The sequence below is a fragment of the Drechmeria coniospora genome, chromosome 03 (genome assembly GCF_001625195.1).
Source record: "Drechmeria coniospora strain ARSEF 6962 chromosome 03, whole genome shotgun sequence".
Taxonomy (NCBI): Eukaryota; Fungi; Ascomycota; class Sordariomycetes; order Hypocreales; family Ophiocordycipitaceae; genus Drechmeria; species Drechmeria coniospora.
In genome coordinates, this window is record NC_054391.1 from 7,403,725 (window position 1) to 7,420,234 (window position 16,510).

The 16,510-nt window shown below is 53.7% G+C and overlaps 7 protein-coding genes across 7 annotated transcripts; 4 read left to right on the forward strand and 3 right to left on the reverse strand.

The window, feature by feature from the left end:
- Window positions 1–194: 194 nt before the first annotated feature.
- On the forward strand, window positions 195–1,866 carry DCS_07786 (uncharacterized protein; the record flags this gene model as incomplete). Its single annotated transcript, XM_040805070.1, has 3 exons — window positions 195–1,043; window positions 1,103–1,184; window positions 1,247–1,866. The coding sequence occupies 3 exons, from the start codon at window positions 195–197 to the stop codon at window positions 1,864–1,866; spliced, it is 1,551 nt and encodes a 516-aa protein (XP_040655174.1).
- A 1,605-nt stretch (window positions 1,867–3,471) lies between these two features.
- Window positions 3,472–4,248, forward strand: DCS_07787 (uncharacterized protein; the record flags this gene model as incomplete). The annotated part of the gene is made up of 1 exon (XM_040805071.1): window positions 3,472–4,248. One exon carries the CDS (start codon window positions 3,472–3,474, stop codon window positions 4,246–4,248), a length of 777 nt encoding a protein of 258 aa, XP_040655175.1.
- A 590-nt stretch (window positions 4,249–4,838) lies between these two features.
- Window positions 4,839–6,997, forward strand: DCS_07788 (ubiquitin interaction domain-containing protein; the record flags this gene model as incomplete). The annotated part of the gene is made up of 6 exons (XM_040805072.1): window positions 4,839–5,555; window positions 5,667–5,842; window positions 5,901–6,202; window positions 6,260–6,405; window positions 6,476–6,699; window positions 6,760–6,997. The coding sequence occupies 6 exons, from the start codon at window positions 4,839–4,841 to the stop codon at window positions 6,995–6,997; spliced, it is 1,803 nt and encodes a 600-aa protein (XP_040655176.1).
- Window positions 6,998–8,020: 1,023 nt separating this feature from the next.
- On the reverse strand, window positions 8,021–9,472 carry DCS_07789 (dTDP-D-glucose 4,6-dehydratase; the record flags this gene model as incomplete). The annotated part of the gene is made up of 4 exons (XM_040805073.1): window positions 8,021–8,586; window positions 8,647–9,112; window positions 9,177–9,388; window positions 9,463–9,472. 4 exons carry the CDS (start codon window positions 9,470–9,472, stop codon window positions 8,021–8,023), a joined length of 1,254 nt encoding a protein of 417 aa, XP_040655177.1.
- Window positions 9,473–10,271: 799 nt separating this feature from the next.
- On the reverse strand, window positions 10,272–11,510 carry DCS_07790 (Brix domain containing protein; the record flags this gene model as incomplete). Its single annotated transcript, XM_040805074.1, has 1 exon — window positions 10,272–11,510. The coding sequence occupies one exon, from the start codon at window positions 11,508–11,510 to the stop codon at window positions 10,272–10,274; it is 1,239 nt and encodes a 412-aa protein (XP_040655178.1).
- Window positions 11,511–11,883: 373 nt separating this feature from the next.
- On the forward strand, window positions 11,884–13,896 carry DCS_07791 (uncharacterized protein; the record flags this gene model as incomplete). The annotated part of the gene is made up of 1 exon (XM_040805075.1): window positions 11,884–13,896. One exon carries the CDS (start codon window positions 11,884–11,886, stop codon window positions 13,894–13,896), a length of 2,013 nt encoding a protein of 670 aa, XP_040655179.1.
- Window positions 13,897–14,274: 378 nt separating this feature from the next.
- On the reverse strand, window positions 14,275–15,051 carry DCS_07792 (uncharacterized protein; the record flags this gene model as incomplete). The annotated part of the gene is made up of 1 exon (XM_040805076.1): window positions 14,275–15,051. One exon carries the CDS (start codon window positions 15,049–15,051, stop codon window positions 14,275–14,277), a length of 777 nt encoding a protein of 258 aa, XP_040655180.1.
- Between the last annotated feature and the right edge of the window lie 1,459 nt (window positions 15,052–16,510).

The window sequence follows — 16,510 nt, forward strand, 5'->3', positions numbered from 1 at the left end:
CAATTTCCATCCCGCACACGCATATTCCGGAAAGTATCCTTCCAAAAGGTCTCCGAACCAAAGGGCAGGCAGATCAACCCTTGATAGTAGCCTTACCCGAGCAGAAGAAAAATTTTCCCCTCACCATCGCCAACCGGTCGGCGCGCGCACGTACAGCTGCGTGCTCTTACGTACCGTCCTCGTTATCGTACGACATGGCCGGCGAACGTTGGGATCGTGACCGGTTCACGTACGAGCGGGACCGCGTGGAGGACAGCCGATACTCGACCGGAGGATATCGGCCGCGGGACCGCTCGGATGAACGGCATGACCGTGACCGCCGACGATTTCACGACGACGACCTGGACGACGACATAGGGCACGATGGCCGAACGTACCACGACGAGCTGCGATCGGATGTGCGTCGCGAGAGAGCTGGTCCCGACGTCGAGTACGACCGCAGGGTCGTGGTGGAAAAGGAGCGAGACGTCGAGTACCGCCGTGACTCGCCGCCCCCGCGTCGACCAGCCTTCCTGCGCCGCCAGTCCTCGCTCGACACCTACGACCGTCGGCCTCTCCGACGTATTTACGAGCCACGTGAAGAGTACCCCCCACCGGCCCGCCGCGAAGATTTATACCGCGACGACTACCGCGACGACTACCGAGACGACTATCGCCCCACCCCCTACCAACCCATCCCGCTCCCCAGGGCCCCGGCGCTGCCGTCCCCCAGGAGGTACCGTGATCGTGACGATGTCGACGTCGCCGATCCGACGTACTATGCCGATGACGACTACCGACCGCCCTACGCGGAACATGTTCGGGAGCGAGAGGTCGTTCGAGAGCGAAAGAGGGACACGCGAGACAGGAGTCGTGAATCGCGGAGCAACCGTACCCGCACTCACCGGAGCAGTTCTCGCAGCTCGACGACGAGTCTATCGTCTAGCAGCGCCGGCGGTGCCACTGTGCGAAGCGAGTACCCGAAGAAGGGCAAGACCAAGATCCCATCACGCTTGGTCTCGAAGCGAGCCTTGATCGATCTCGGCTACCCTTTCATCGAGGAGGTGAGAAGGGCTCGGCCGGCGGCTGCGATGCATTGCTTTGGACTGACCAGACGTTGCAGGGAAACACCATCATCGTGCAGAAAGCCTTGGGCCAAGACAACATCGACGAACTCCTCAAGCTCAGCGAGGAGTACGGCAAAGGTGAGCGGAGCGACTCTGAACACGCCGTGGTGGCAAGGGCTGACAGGGCTGACGGATGGAAGCTGATCTGGAAGTGGCTGCCGCCCGCTCTTCGGCCGGTAACCTCGCGACGGAAGACAAGGGGGAAGTCGCCGCCCCACCAGTGCCCGTACCAGCGCCTGTCGTGGTGTCACCCCTTCCCGTGACGATACCGCCCCCTCCCATGACGACGGTGACGACGGTGACGACGGGGCCGGTCGTGGTGGAAGCCGCCCCCGTCACGGCTGGTCCGGCATACGAGGTCGTTGACAGAACCAGGACGGCGTTTCGAGAATACTCACCGGCTCGCACGACGACGACATCGACCAGCTATGACTCGTATCCATCACGCCACCGTCATCACCATCATCACCATCACCGTTACGACGACCTGCCTGTCGGTCCCGTTGTCGTGCGATCTAGGTCACGATCCCGGTCCAGGAAAGATATCAGGGCCGAGATTCGCGCGCTTGAACGGGAGCTCGCCCACCGACCGAGAGGCGAACTCGGCGAGCGCGAAATCATCCGGACCGAGCGGCTACCGGACGGTCAGCTCGTCGTGTTCGAGGAAAAGGTGGAGAGGCAGATCGCCAGCCCGAAGCCGCCGCGGATTGAAAAGGACAAGAAAGGTAGGATGTCCATCAGCGTACCGAAATATCGCTAAGGTGCGCCTCTTTGACGCTCGTCGAACGGTTCGGGATGGGGCTGATCTGGACACTGCAGGACCACCACCTAAACTTGTCCGAGCGATGCTGAGCACGCTGACTTGAACGGGGTGCGCGATATTGGACGGCCATGGAGACGAGGCATGTAGATCCTTTTTTTTTTTTTTTGATAATCCACCTGCCCGAGGCGTAACCCAGGTGCGGCCAGGCATGGAGCGTACGAGCCTCGTTGGAGGGCGCGCATAACTGCCAAGGAGGTACGGAATGTTGGATGATTGAAAGGCAAAGGTACGGATTGTTTAATGTATGGAAGACGAAGGGCCGTGGGCCAAGGGCGGGCCAATGGTAGTGATGATGTCATGATTACACGATTTTGCAAGCAGTCTATTTTCAGGATGCACCTGAATATTTCGAATATGAGATGTCTCTTGTTCCTACACGGCGCATGCTATGATGTGCCATGTGCTGCTATCATCAGATATGCTGCTGCGACTCCAGCTCTCAGCAGGACTGCGGGATACTTGTGCATTCCTTTACAGCATGTACACTAATTTACACAAGTGCATGTCCATTCTTGTAACGCGTATTGTGCATGTAAGTACTTACACCAAGTTGTACAGTATGCACCGTACGGAGTACACATTACAAGTACATGCAAAGAGTACATGCAAGTACGGAGTAAGCAAGGAGCAAAATATGGTATGTACCCCGTATTTGCACACTATTATACTTCGTATTTTTACTCTGTAATATATCATATACTTAAATTATAACACATCTACGTAAGTATTGACAACCACCTCTACTGTACGGAGTACGGAGTATTTAATATGTAATGTCGGGTTTTAGTTCATTCGGGGAAAGCGGGGTTGAGGGGTAGGACGGGCGGGGTGGCAGTTTGTTCAATTCGCGGGCGCGTTCTCCGTACGGAGAGTACTTTACAGTAATAATACTCCGTACTCCGGACAGTAAGTATATGCTGTAATAATGAACGCTGCACTGTACTTAGTGCAGTTTGTTGCTTCTTGGCGTTTGATCGAATGAGCTCTGACGTCTACTTACATACAATACAATACTTTTAATTCCACAGTTGAATATCCAGGTGAACGGCACACGTACGGTGCATGCACGTATCGAGTTTGTAGGAGGTATCAACTGTAGTTGTACACCTCTATTGTTGCCCTTGCCCTGGGAGCCTATGAGGGCTGGTTGGAGAGATCATTGGAGGAGACACAAGCTATGTGGGTGCGAGTGGAGCGAGGCAGCTGACATCATGAGATCGTTTCTTTGACAGCCGAGGCTCACGGATCGATCAGGCAGGCTGGCATCTGTTTACTGCCAACAGGTAATAGTAGGATCCGGTCGAGTCATAGTACACGCGGATGAGGAGGGGGCTCGAGGACGATTCTTTCCGACAGCTCACGAACATCGCATTAATTATTCTCATCCTTCTTTAATCACCGACCGAGCTACCTGATATCTGTCCGCCACCGTCGGCTTGCAACAAAACTACGCTTCCCTCATCGACCCATCCCCCCCCCCTCTCCCACTCACTTCTCGTCCGGGACACACAGGCATCCATCCACCCTGGGACGACGACGACGATGATGATGATGGATGAGGCAGTAAGTCTCTGGAGGCACCTTGTGGCAACCTACAATCCGTACGTCATCGACGTCGTCGGCGCCTTCGTCATCCAGAACATCTTCTGGTGGCTGCCTTGCATAGTCTTCGTCTCCCTTGACCGCATCGCCCCGTCCTTCTCCGAGCGCCACAAGATTCAGCCGGCGCCGAAGCAGCCCACGGCTGCCGAGATCTGGCACGCTGCCGTCGTCTCGCTCCGAAACCAGGTGCTCGTCACAGCGCTGCACGTTGGCCTCAGCTACGCCTCCCACGCACAGGGTGAGCCTCCCTTGCTCCGTGTCGAGGCCAGCTTGCCCTCGCTCGGCGAGGTCGTTCGCGACTTCATCGTTTGCGCCGCGGCCCGCGAGGTGCTCTTCTACTACGCCCACCGCCTGTTCCACGTTCGCTCCCTCTACCGACGCATCCACAAGACGCATCACAAGTTCACGGCCCCCGTCGCCTTTTCCTCGCAGTATGCGCACCCCATCGAGCACATCGTCGCCAACACGTTGCCCATCGCCCTGCCGCCCCTGCTACTGCGCTCCCACATCCTGACCATGTGGATTTTCGTCGCCTGGCAGCTCGTCGAGACGGCCACCGTCCACAGCGGGTATGACTTCTTCCACGGCGCCGCCCGCAAGCATGACAGGCACCACGAACGCTTCGACGTCTACTTTGGAGGCATAGGCATCCTAGACTGGCTGCATGGCACCGACGAAGCCGGCGCGAGGTCTAGCAAGGGTGGGAAGGCGGAATGAGACAAAGGGGCGCCGCCTAGATGGACTTTCTGAGCGGCTGACCACGGTGCCTCTGCTGTGAAGTCCCTGGAGTATGGAGGGGAAAGTTGTATGTTTTGTATACTTATATATTTTTACATTTCATGTCAACCTGTGCGTGTGAATTCCGTATGTAGTGTCTAAATGTTGCTGCATGAATCATTGCACCCTGCAACAACGGCACGGTACGGTGCCAGGTGTAGGCGTAGTCCGAGCGAGATCGCTAACCCTCGAATATCCCTAAGTCCCATTCGGATGCAGCGTTGCCTCGGTCGCTCACTCGTTTGCGAATATCTATTTGCTAATGTACGTACTGTGATACGGAGTTTCGACATGTGCACAAACAAGCAGGGAAATCTTTGAATTATATTTACTGCCAGTACGGTGTACTGCTTGTGAGTTCTGATTGAATCCGTGCGCGCTCACGTGAGTTCGCGCCGCCTTCAATTACGACCTCTGGTGCTTCGCGTCGTACGTACTTCGCATGCCATCCCTGCGCCGTCACGCACAACCACTGAATTGGAATCCGCATCTTCCTTCAACTGAAATCGATCCTCAAAAAGACCTTGGTCATGTCCAAATCTGTCCCAAAATCCTCCGAGCTGGGAGGGGCTGATGGCCATGATGAAGCACCCGCACGCTCTGAAGAATCCCATATCCAGCATCAGCGCACCGAGAGCAGCAAGAATACCGAAAAGGCCCCATTTTCTCTGCTATCTCTGGATCGGAAGAAGATGGAGGAAGAGCGCTTGGCCAGAAAACGAAATCGAAGTGCTGTAAGCGATGACGATGTGGTCGAGATCGAAGCACCCTCAAAGCAGAGGCAGCGATTGGTGCCCAGCCCCCCAGAGAGCATATCAGCGACGAGAAAACCCGATGCTGCGAGTGCGATACCGTATCCAAATGGTGTAATGAAGCGTACTTGGGCGTATGGCTACCCCCGAACATCCGACGACATCAAGATAGAGGAGGTCCTCCAAAAAGACAAGCTGCTCCTCGCCTTGCTCTCATCTTTTCAGTGGGACGAGGAATGGATCATGTCAAAGCTTGACATGTCCAAGACAAAACTGCTACTTGCTGCTTTTGCTGCAGATGATCGACAGGCACGCACCACACACAATCCCTACTGCGTTGAGCAAAACTCATCATGTGATAGAAGGAAGCAATGCGCGCCAACGTGCCACCTGGCGTTCGCTTCTGCTTCCCGCCCATGCACGGCCCTGGGTCTATGCACTCCAAACTGCAAATTCTTAAGTATCAAGACTACTTGCGTCTCGTGGTGCCTTCCGGTAACCTGGTCCCATACGACTGGGGAGAGACGGGCGTCATGGAAAATGTTAGGCCATCGAACCTCGGCTGAGCCACCTTGTCAATCACCGTCTCGCTAACGACCGTGGCAGATGGTCTTTCTTATGGATCTACCACGACGAGAAGCGAGCGTTGACCACAAGCGAACAACGTTCAGCCTTCAACTCGAACGCTTCCTCCGCGCCATGGGCGTCGACAGCAGCATGGTTGATAGCCTCGCCAACTACGATTTTTCCCGCACCGTTGACCTGGGTTTCGTCTATTCCATGTGCGTGGGTTCCCTACCTCCCGTGATGGGCCCAGGGGCTTGAATTAACGACACGCAGACCGGGCGGGCACATGGACCGGTCCCTGCAGCGCATCGGTTTGTGGCATTGTCCATCCATGTGGATCAACGAAGGTTCACTAACGGATACTCGAGGCTATTGCGGATTGGGAACAACTGTCGCAGCGTTGGGTCTGGCAACCAAAGACCCCGTCGAGGTCGATTTTGTTGTGAGTGACGTGGACCCCAGGAGCCTCAACTGGCTCACTGGTCGCACGGTGCAAGCTAATGCCGATCAACAGTGCGCCTCCCTCGGATCTATCAAGCATGACCTCGTCGAGGCCATTTACAACGCCTGCCAGGGTACGAAATCCTTCGTCCTCTCTCCCGGAGCATGTACCGAATCCTGACATCGCGCAGGAGACGATGGAACAAAGGAGTACAATGCAAGGATGAAGCGTAAGCCCTCCGACAAGCAGTCCAGCCCATCGACGCCTTTCAAGGACAGATTCCGCATTTACTTCCCATCGAATCAAACTGTTTGCGATAGCCGAGGCGGACGAAATGTATGCCACCGGGCTTGTCGGAGAAATGGTTACGTATTGGCTAATTGTTGCGCGCTGAGCGCTGGCGTAGGCTGGAGGCACCATCTGTGTTCAGGAGAAGTGGTGGCGTCTGCCAACCTTTCCAACTGAACTAGTCTGCGATTGTGTCAGCACTCGAAAGGGACTTTTGATGCACACCAAGGTCATATTCGTGCGCAGGGCCAAGCGGGAGAAGGCTCTCGCCGAGAACTCGGGGCCGGCTTCTTGGGCTGGTTGGGCATACGTCGGCAGCGCAAATTTGTCCGAGAGCGCCTGGTGAGTTGATTGTCTGACGAATCTTGATTTCGTGACAGCTGACGGGTAATTTCTACACAGGGGTCGAATGGTGAAGGACAAAGCGACTGGAAACCTCAAGATGAACTGCCGGAACTGGGAGTGTGGTGTTGTGATTCCAGTTCGCCCTTCCAGCCAGAAAGCGGACGGGGGCGAAACCGAAACGGTGGACCTGGGTGTTTTCCAGTCCACGGTACCCGTTCCAATGCATGTGCCTGGTCGAGCATACGGACTCAAAGAAGAGCCCTGGTTCTACAGCAGCAACGCTGGCTCGACCTGAACCGGCTTGGGGGGCAACAGTCAGTCACACCTGAACCCGGATGGTGGCGATATGCATGGACGCATGATGAAGGCTGCCTGTCTACGTTGGATCTCCAGAAGAGGCACTTGTCCAGAGGATCACCATATCTGTTGTGGCGATGAAGGGCAGTCTTAACAGCAATGCTGTCGGAAGCTGTCAAGTCGCTGTGATGGAGTGATAGGAGGTGAAATACCCAGAGAGATTTATCACCCGCCATCCACAAACTACTAATGTTGCCTACAAAGTGCATGCTCCGACGATGGGGTGTAGGGGACGGCGTGACGGTTGACACTACAACCGGAAAAAAAATAGAATCACTCAAGTCTTGGAGGAGCAGCGGCCAAAAAAATCGAGTGCAGCTACGAGCGATGAACCCACCGATGACGGAGGTTGCATGCCCGCCTCTCACGGGACCTCACCGTTCACAATATTTGTACAAGGGAATGGACCGAGCTGTTCTCATTATCACATGGCCGATTGAGTTGTACTCGATAACATCGGCGAGCAACGAAGTTGTACACAATTAAGGTAGGATTCTATATGGAGGGTATTGCGGTGGAAAGATTTCGATCCCTACTACGTACAACCTACTCCATACCTACCAAATACCGAGACTCGTAGATTAGTGGCGCTGGGTAATATGGTAGAGGCAGGTGTCGGTTCCCCGTCGGAAGAGACGACAGTGGTTGACAGCGGTGGGTTCACACGACCGGCATTGCATCGTGACAACATTGACCGTTTTGCCACTATGACATCGTCAGCGACTGGCTAAATACACCAGCGAGCCCTGTGCGGCGCAAGCACAGGCACCGGCAATAGTAATCAGCAACCCCCGAGCTTGGCCAACTTCCGAATCGATGGCCTAGATCTTGCGCTACCGTTTCGGCCTCCGGTGCATCTTGCCATGACATGCTGATTTGAAGAGCTTCGTTGGTCGTCGTTCATTCATAAGTGGCTGCTGCAGCAAATGGGCGGTTCCGCCAAGACGTTGGCCATCTATCGTCAATGAGAACCGTTCTGGCCCGAATCGGGCTGCTTCATCGTCGCCGGACACTCGTCGCCTGGTATCGGCGGCTCATCTTTCACCGCATGGTCATCGTCTGGCATTACCTCCCCTTCGCTGACAACAGGGAAAGGCGTCAGGACATGGCTCAAATCCCCCCACCATGACTCTCCAAACTGTCGGTACCAGGCCACAGTCGTCCGTAGCCCATCCCAGAGGTCTGTCTTCTGTTTCCAGCCCAGCCCCCGCAGCTTGGATCCGTCAACAGCGTATCGGCGATCGTTGTACGGCCTGTCATCCGTGTACTTGATCCACTTGCGAGAACGCTCAGGATTGTCGGTCTCGATGCCCATTGCATCAAGGATCATGTGACTGAGGTCAAGGTTGGAAACCTCGTCGGAAGATCCAACGTTATAAATGCTTCCAATGTGGCCCTTGTGTAAGATGGTGTCGAAGGCATCAGCAGCGTCACCTGCGTAGAGATAACGTCGAGTGGGACTGCCATTGCCGTGTATCACCATCGGTCGACCCCGTTCGAGAAGACAGGCGAACTTGGGTATTATTTCTGCATCATTAGTACACCGCTCCGCTCCCGCAGTCGACGGGCGTGGTGGGGACTACTCACTTTCAGGATACTGATGAGGTCCATAGACATTGTTGCTCCTCACGATGATGGTTGGAAGCTTGAAGCTCTTCTGATACGACTGGACCAGCATTTCGGCAGCGGCCTTGCTCGCGGCGTAGGGGTTGGTCGGCGCGAGGATGCTGGATTCTAGAACCTCATCGTCACCCTCCTTGATCTCTCCGTACACCTCGTCGGTCGAAACGTGAACGAAACGCTTGATGCATGCCCTCTTGGCACTTTCGAGGAGAACGTGGGTACCGTATACATTGGCATGGGTGAAGCTGTACGAATTTCCAAAACTTAAATCGACATGCGATTGCGCCGCAAAATGCAGCACGGTGTCGATCGCGTGCTCCTCCATACAGCCGAGGACCTGGGATGGGTTGGTGAGGTCGCCTTGGTAAAATCTGAAATTAGACTTGCCATCGAGGACCCGGCAGTTGTTCAATGAAGAGCAATAATCCAGCTTGTCAAAGGACACGATGTTGTACGCCCCGGGATACGTAAGGGTGAGGTGGCGGACAACCCACGATGCGCTGAGATTGTTGAGCTTGGTCAGTATGCTTGTCCAGCGTGACGCCCGCAGTAACGGCGAGGACGACTTGCATAAATCCTGCCCCACCGGTGACCATGATGTTCTTTATATCCGGCCGTGGTTCGAACCGAGTCGATCCCTTGAGAACGGGGGCTCGCTTCCAGACATCCGGGTCCGGCAGGCAATGGCCATGCCCGTTGACTGCGCCTGCGGTTGTGATCAGCTCAGTCTACCTAGAATGAGATGGCCGCGTAATACAGCGCAGAGTCCGTCATGCTCACCGCTGACCATGGTTGACAATCGTCGAACGCCTTATTCAAGAGTATATAAGCCTGACAAGTTCTGTCTATGAGGTTCACATTCCTGCCGTTTCTCACAGTTGAATTGAAGAGGCGGCAGTTTACCAGGGGCCTGTACAACTCCTGCTTGATCCCGGGTCTGGCTAGGCGGCTTTTATTGAGCTATTCATTGATCCAACAGTGAATTCATGAGAATTTTGAGCAGCATGCGCCAGTGCACTGCGCTTGTCGATGCTTGCAGATCAACGTTTGACTTGTTGATTTGTGCCGATTTTAAGTTCCAAGTTGCTTATCACATCAACAGTGCGAGCCGATATCGGTTCGCACGCCACTCAAGTATCTTTTCTATGTGCAAGTCATATGCCGGTACAAATGAAATGTACAGTGTAACTTCATATGCGTACTGTATTCGTTTGAAACACCGGACGCAATGGACCATCTACTGTCGGTTTGATATACTTTTACTCATTCGTACTCCGCACTTCTGGATACTTGGAAACAGTGTATAGATAGGTATCTGGAGTATCTGGATAATCTTTTTTTTACGGAATCACTTTCATATGATTTATCTGCTTTGCATTCGTCCTATTCAAGTCACCCTATCTGACCAGTGTTCACGATGCGAAGGTTATGAGGTTGAAATGCAAGGATTAGTGGAAACGCTGAAAGCCAGGACAGCAATAAATCTTCGTCGCTGGATCAAAGGTTAATCAATCAATTAAATTGTCAAACGCTTGTACCCAGACAGCCGTCTCCAGCTCGTCATGTTCATCATTTCTGCCATCGGTGGATTATAGATTGAACCGTTTGCGGTCCTTTTCCATCTTCGCCTTCCATTGCCATTGCGTCGCGTCTTCGCCTTCACTTCCGGCTCTCCCTATACCTTTATCGACTCTTCTCAGCTTCAGGGTGAAGCGTGGGCCAAGCTCCTGCAAGCCAACTCGGAGATCCTCAACGCCCTTGAGCTCTTTTCCCTCCGCATCGACGATGCTCTTCTCCGTCACGCGCTTTTCTCGAAAAACGTACCGATGGCGTCGCAAAAAAATCCAGTCGCGCTGGCAATGCATCGTCACCACCTGACGACCCTGAAACTCCGGTTGGGGGGGGTAGAGTGCTTGGAACAGCTTGGCCGTAAGCAGACCGAGCGGCGTCTTGAAATTGTTGAGAAGCAATTCGGGGTAGTGGTTGGTCGGGTTTCCGTGACCGGGAAGCTTCCTCGGCTCGATCCAGCTCGAGATGCTGAAGTGGAACGTCGGACCTGACGGAAGGTGGACGATGGACATTCCGGTTGGCTTCTTCAGGTCCTCCTTGACGAGGATGACAGCCGTGAACTCTCGATTGGTAGCAAACTTGCAAATCTCCCGTAGTGAGTATTTGTATGCAAAGCGATGGCCTGATCGCCGTATGTACGTGCTGTTGGGGAACAGGGTCGAGATGAGCTGCGCCTCGTCGTGAATGCTCGAGTTGAGCGAGGTCGTGACGAGAACTTTCGGGTTTGGCTGAGGAATATCGGAGAAGAGGGTGGGAAACTTGAGGGCTAGAGAGGATGGCGTCAGGTCGAGATTGGTGCTTGTCGTCGACGGAGCCACGCTTTCTCGTCGAGAGCGCTTCTCCATCCGCTTGGCGAGGGCTGCCTGTCGCCTCTCGTCATCCTCTTCATTGTCGGATTCCAGCATGCTGTCATTGTCCTCATCATCTTCGGCATCCTCCATTTCCGCGTTGAGAGAGGCCTGCTCTTCGGCCTCAGCCTCCTCTATTCGCTTTCTTCTCAGCTTCTCCAGATCCACCACGGCACCAAGGCTGTCATCGTCACCATCATCCCACACCCGCTTCTGGTCAATCGTGAGAGTCTTGTTCTTGGCCAATCGATTCGCCTTCAGCAAAGGGTCCTGGTCTTCTGCCTTTTTGCGCCGGAAACGCTCTTCTCGTCGCTCCTTGCCGCTGGCTCTTTTATGCTGAACAAACAACTCCTGGCGCTTCAACTTGTTGGCGGCCTTAAGCGCCTTGACAGGCGGCTTTGTGAAACCCATGCTAACGTAGGGATCACTTCGTCAGTGGCAGCTGACTATCCGCCCCGGTACCGGTACAATTTTGGCTGCCAGAGCAGAAATGAACAAGCCGAAATAACTGAGGCTTATAAATTGAACACTGCAAGGTTGGTTGGAAAGAAGATAATATTTGGCAAACTGGCCAAGGTCTGGAAAAGTAAAGCAACTAGCGTTGCGACAAGCGGCAGAAAATTCCAAAATTTTGGGCGGTGAGCCGTGATCGGCACTTTTGATTGGTAGCCAACTTCCATTTTCCACCCCGCGACCCGGCAAAGGAAACCTTTGAAGAGCTTTCCTTCAAACCAACTGGGACGAGTCGCGACAATTCCCAGTCCTCGCTGCAAGCTGGATTACCATGACGACCACCGGTACGAAGAGGAGAAAGCTGGCGCACCATTCGTCCGACGATGAGTCGCAGCCGACTTCGTCCGGCCGAAAGGCGCAGAAGGACTTTTTCAGGCACGCTTCCAATTGGAACCTCGAACAGGACTACGAAACCCGTGCCCGAAAGGGCAAGAAGCATGCGAAGGAGAGCAACAAACTCCCCCAGATAAAGACGTCGGATGGTCGGATAGAGGTTCTACAAGTGCCGCGAAACGAAGACGACGCGGCGTCCATTGAGAGTGATGCGGACTGGCTCGAGGGTCGCGAAGAGGAGGAGATGGAGTCCGAAACGGATGAAATCGAAGCTGCCGAAGTAGTTCCCGCAATCCCAGAGCCCCAGCAGATTCTGGAGGCGCAGGAAGAGCTCGCAAAGCTGGCAATGGCCGTCAATGAAGATCCAGAGGCCAATGTTGCTTCTCTGAAAGCCATGGCAGAGTTTGGAAAGTCCAAGGTTGCCACCATCCGGATGCTGGCGCTCATGACGCAAATGACAGTCTACAAAGATATAATTCCAGGATATCGGATACGGCCGCAGTCCGAGGAGCCCAAGAACGAAAAGATCTCCAAGGAAGTCCGTCAGCTGAGACAGTTTGAGCAGGCTCTGGTATCAGGCTATCGCGGCTACATCAAGGAGCTTGCCTTGTGCGCCAAGTCGGAGACGACACGGATGCGGAATGGGAAGAGCCTCTCCAACATCGCCGTCACTTGCGCCTGCGCTCTTATGACGTCGGTTCCGCACTTCAACTATCGTTCTGACCTCCTCAAAATCCTCGTCGGCAAGCTGAGCAGACGAAGGGTCGATGAGGATTCAGCCGAATGCCTGAAGGCACTGGAGACGCTCTTCTGCGACGATGAGGAAGGCAGGCCGACACTTGAGGCCGTCTCGCTATTGGCCAAGATGATGAGGGCCCGCGATTTCGAGGTGGACGAAAGCGTCGTGAACCTCTTTCTGCGCCTTCGCCTCCTGACCGAATTTGTAGGCAAGGCATCCCAAGACAGGGTCGAACGACCAAGCGAGAACGCCCCTAAACCGCAGAAGAGAGAGTTCCGCAACAAGAGGGAGAGGAAAGCGATGAAGGCGCAAAAGGCGCTGGAGAAGGACATGGCCCAAGCCGACGCACTTGTCAGCCACGAAGAACGCGATAGAATGCAATCCGACACTCTCAAACTTGTCTTTGCGACCTACTTTCGCATTCTGAAGCAACGCTCACCGCATCTCATGGGTGCTGTTCTCGAGGGATTGGCTAAATATGCTCACCTTATCAACCAGGACTTCTTCGGTGATCTCCTGGAGGCTCTCAAGGACTTGATTCGCCATAGTGACGAAGACGCCGAAGCCGACCCGGCTGAGGCTGGAGAGGAAGAGGAGGACGAGGATGGCTTGCCTTCCCGAAACTTGACCCGCGAAGGACTCCTCTGCACCGTCACAGCGTTTGCCCTCCTCGCTGGACAAGACGCCCACAACTCTCGAAACGAGCTCCATCTCGATCTATCCTACTTCACTACCCACCTCTTTAAATCCATCCTCCTGCTCGCCACCGCTGCCGATCTTGAAAACACCACCCTCACTCCGTCCTCCTCCTCGTCCACGTCCAAGATCAATGTGCAGACCACCACCGTCCTTCTTCTCCGATCCCTTACCGGTGTCCTCCTACCCGCCTTCAACGCCCGCCAAGTCCCGCCTCTCCGCCTAGCTGCCTTTTGCAAGCAGCTCATGACCACAACGCTGCATCTGCCCGAGAAGTCGGCCCAAGCCGTTCTCGTCCTGCTCGGAGACGTCGCTCACGCCCATGCTAAGAAGGTGAGCAGCCTGTGGCACACAGAGGAGCGCAAGGGCGATGGCAATTTCAACCCCTTGAGCGATTCAGTTGAGGGAAGCAATCCGTTTGCATCTACTGTGTGGGAAGGAGAGTTACTGAGGAAACATTTCTCACCCAAGGTGAGGCAGGGCACCAGGATGCTGGAAAAGGACATGTCAGGCTAGATGCATACATTCACCGGCGGCTCAGTGAATATCAACTGACGCATATCCAATATACAACGTTCTCTTTTTTTCTTCTTCTTTTGTTATTACCGAGGCCAACCTGCATATCCGAAGCTTGTCGCTTGGTTCAGAGATGCGTAAGCATTGTGCACATCGCGGCCAGCACCTCATCATAGACTCCAACTTGATCCACACTCAATAAATCTCTTTGAGGCCTACAAACTGGGCATCCTCTGATCAAATAGCAGTACTTCCTCGCTTAATAGGATTTCGGAGGCCGATTTTGCGCCACGATTACAGTTCTAGTTCTCTCTGACTTAATCTCGAATTGTCCATCCTCGGGTAGAAATCACCAGCCTTGTTTGTCGTCGAGGAGCCCTAAGAGGCCCATATGGAACCCTTGAGCCCGACAGCGGGGGTCGATTCCTTCCGAGACGGTCGCGATTGCAGAGTTGAAACTTCTTCGGTCGGATGAGTGTTGAATGTTGCAGCAGCTTCCGGCTGGAGATGTTGGTGTACGGAATGAACTGGAATCACGATCGTGTAAGCCATCGGAAACACAATCCCAGTGCGTATGGGATTAAACGATGGTACAAAAATATCATCGTTCGCCATATCATGATGCTCGGCGGGAGAAGCGGGAGTAGAGCGAGAAGCAGTGGAAGAGGTAGCGCCAACGTCGACAAGGGCGACGGGTCCGATAGAATCGACAGGAGCCTCAGCGGTGGAACTGCGACCACATCCATGAGGACAAAGGGTTAGGGCCTGTTGGTCGCTTTTCTGAGAAGTACCTGTCGCCAGCTTTTGGTCACAACTAATTCCAGCCATGTTTGGTGTGAAACTTGCAGCCTCTGGGCGGAGTTGGTTGTTTCTTTTATTGCCAGGGGGGTTATCCTCAGCGCTCTTTGGTATAGGAGCTAGAGATTCCGCATCATCTCCAACTGGCCCTTTTTCAAGACTCTCCTCCCGCTGGACCAAGGAAAAAAATGTATCAAGGAGGGTCCCCGCCTGGATGTCATGGGGTTTCGCCCCCTCGAAGGTGAAAGAGCTCATGAGATATTCTAGATTTGATTCACTGCCACTATCCGGGTTCTGCTGCGCACCATGGTCCAATTTTAGGGGGTTGGCAACAGAAAGCGGCACGGTTTCGACCATTGTGGATATTTCATGTGTAACTGCTCGCAGCATAGGAAGTTGTGATGTCTTCGTCACAGACCCAAGCATGGTTGGGCTTGAGCCTCTGCTCGTATTCTAGCTGTGGCGTCAACGCGAAGCAGAAAATCGAGTCCTGCATTTCCCAAGATAGAGTGCTTAGTTTCGACTGAACTTGTACTGCCGAACCTTCCCAAATTACGATAGCGCCTCTGGCTCGGCGGTGGCGGTCCGGCATGTAGCGAGAAGCAATCCGGGATTCGACCTCGAAACTTATTCGGTTTGGACGAATAAAAATCGCAATCATGGGAAACTCCTCCATATGACGTGTTTTTGGAGATTCCGCGCCCTTTCTTCGTCTTCTTGGCACTAGAACCGCCTGTCTTGAAGCTGCGGGCAAGCTCTAAAGCAGCTCGAAGCTTCTCCGGGTCATTGTATCCTGAGGTGCTCATGGTGTGGACAATACCTTTGGACTCTATGGATTTGGTCTAGTCGAATTGATTGTAGGGATTATTGCGACGACAAAGCACTGTGACGACTTTTTTTTTGGCAGCGGCTCTGTTCGTGCAATCAGCTGACACTATCTGCTGAACAACTGAAGGTGGTGCGTGTGGCCAAAGAATCATGTATGAAACCTTCCAGGTATAGGTTCTAGAACGAATTTCCTTGCTTGTCTGAACAGTTCTCAACTTGAAGGCTTTCGCTTTGGTGGGCCGCTTGCGAGACTCGATATTTTCGAACTGAAGTGGTGTCTGATGCCTACTCGATCGAACAGGGCATCGGGCAATCAATCGAGCAAACGCAGAGCAGCAGGGATCCAAGGAAGGCCGGTTTGATCATTGGTGAGAGGAGAGATGAGAGGCAGTTTTAGTAGATATCTTGTCAAGCACGCTCAATGTAGGTCCCTGTGCTGTGAAAGGTGGCATCAGCTGCCTGCGAATGGCACTGGAATACTAGGGTGTGCTCATAAAAGGTAGGTGCGTATTAGGTACCACTCTGAACGAGAAGCTCCAAGCAAGAGGTAGGGCAGCATGGGAAATCATAGTACCTGGTCGCAAATAGCAACTCGGTGACTGTAGTATGTACATCCAGTACACCGTACTGAGTAGTATGTACCCAGCTACCGCGGCAACTACAACCTGCTACGAAGTAGCAATATCTATCTTAGTACTTACTCTTGGTTCCCGGTGAAGAGGCGAACACATCTGTAGGTAGTATCTGGTGGTAGTGTTTCATGAGTAGTATTTTATGGACAATGTGTGCCAAACTCCGAATGCTGGACATCGATCGAGCCACCTCAGTGGCGAAATACGAACAGGAAACAAAGGTGCTGCAATTCTATGCGCATTTTAATAAGGTTTTAAGAGAAATTTGGAAGGTCGACTTCGATCTCCAAGCGTTCTTCTCTCCGATGCCGACTCATGATGGAATGCCGACTCATGATGGGTTCTTTCAACTAGCA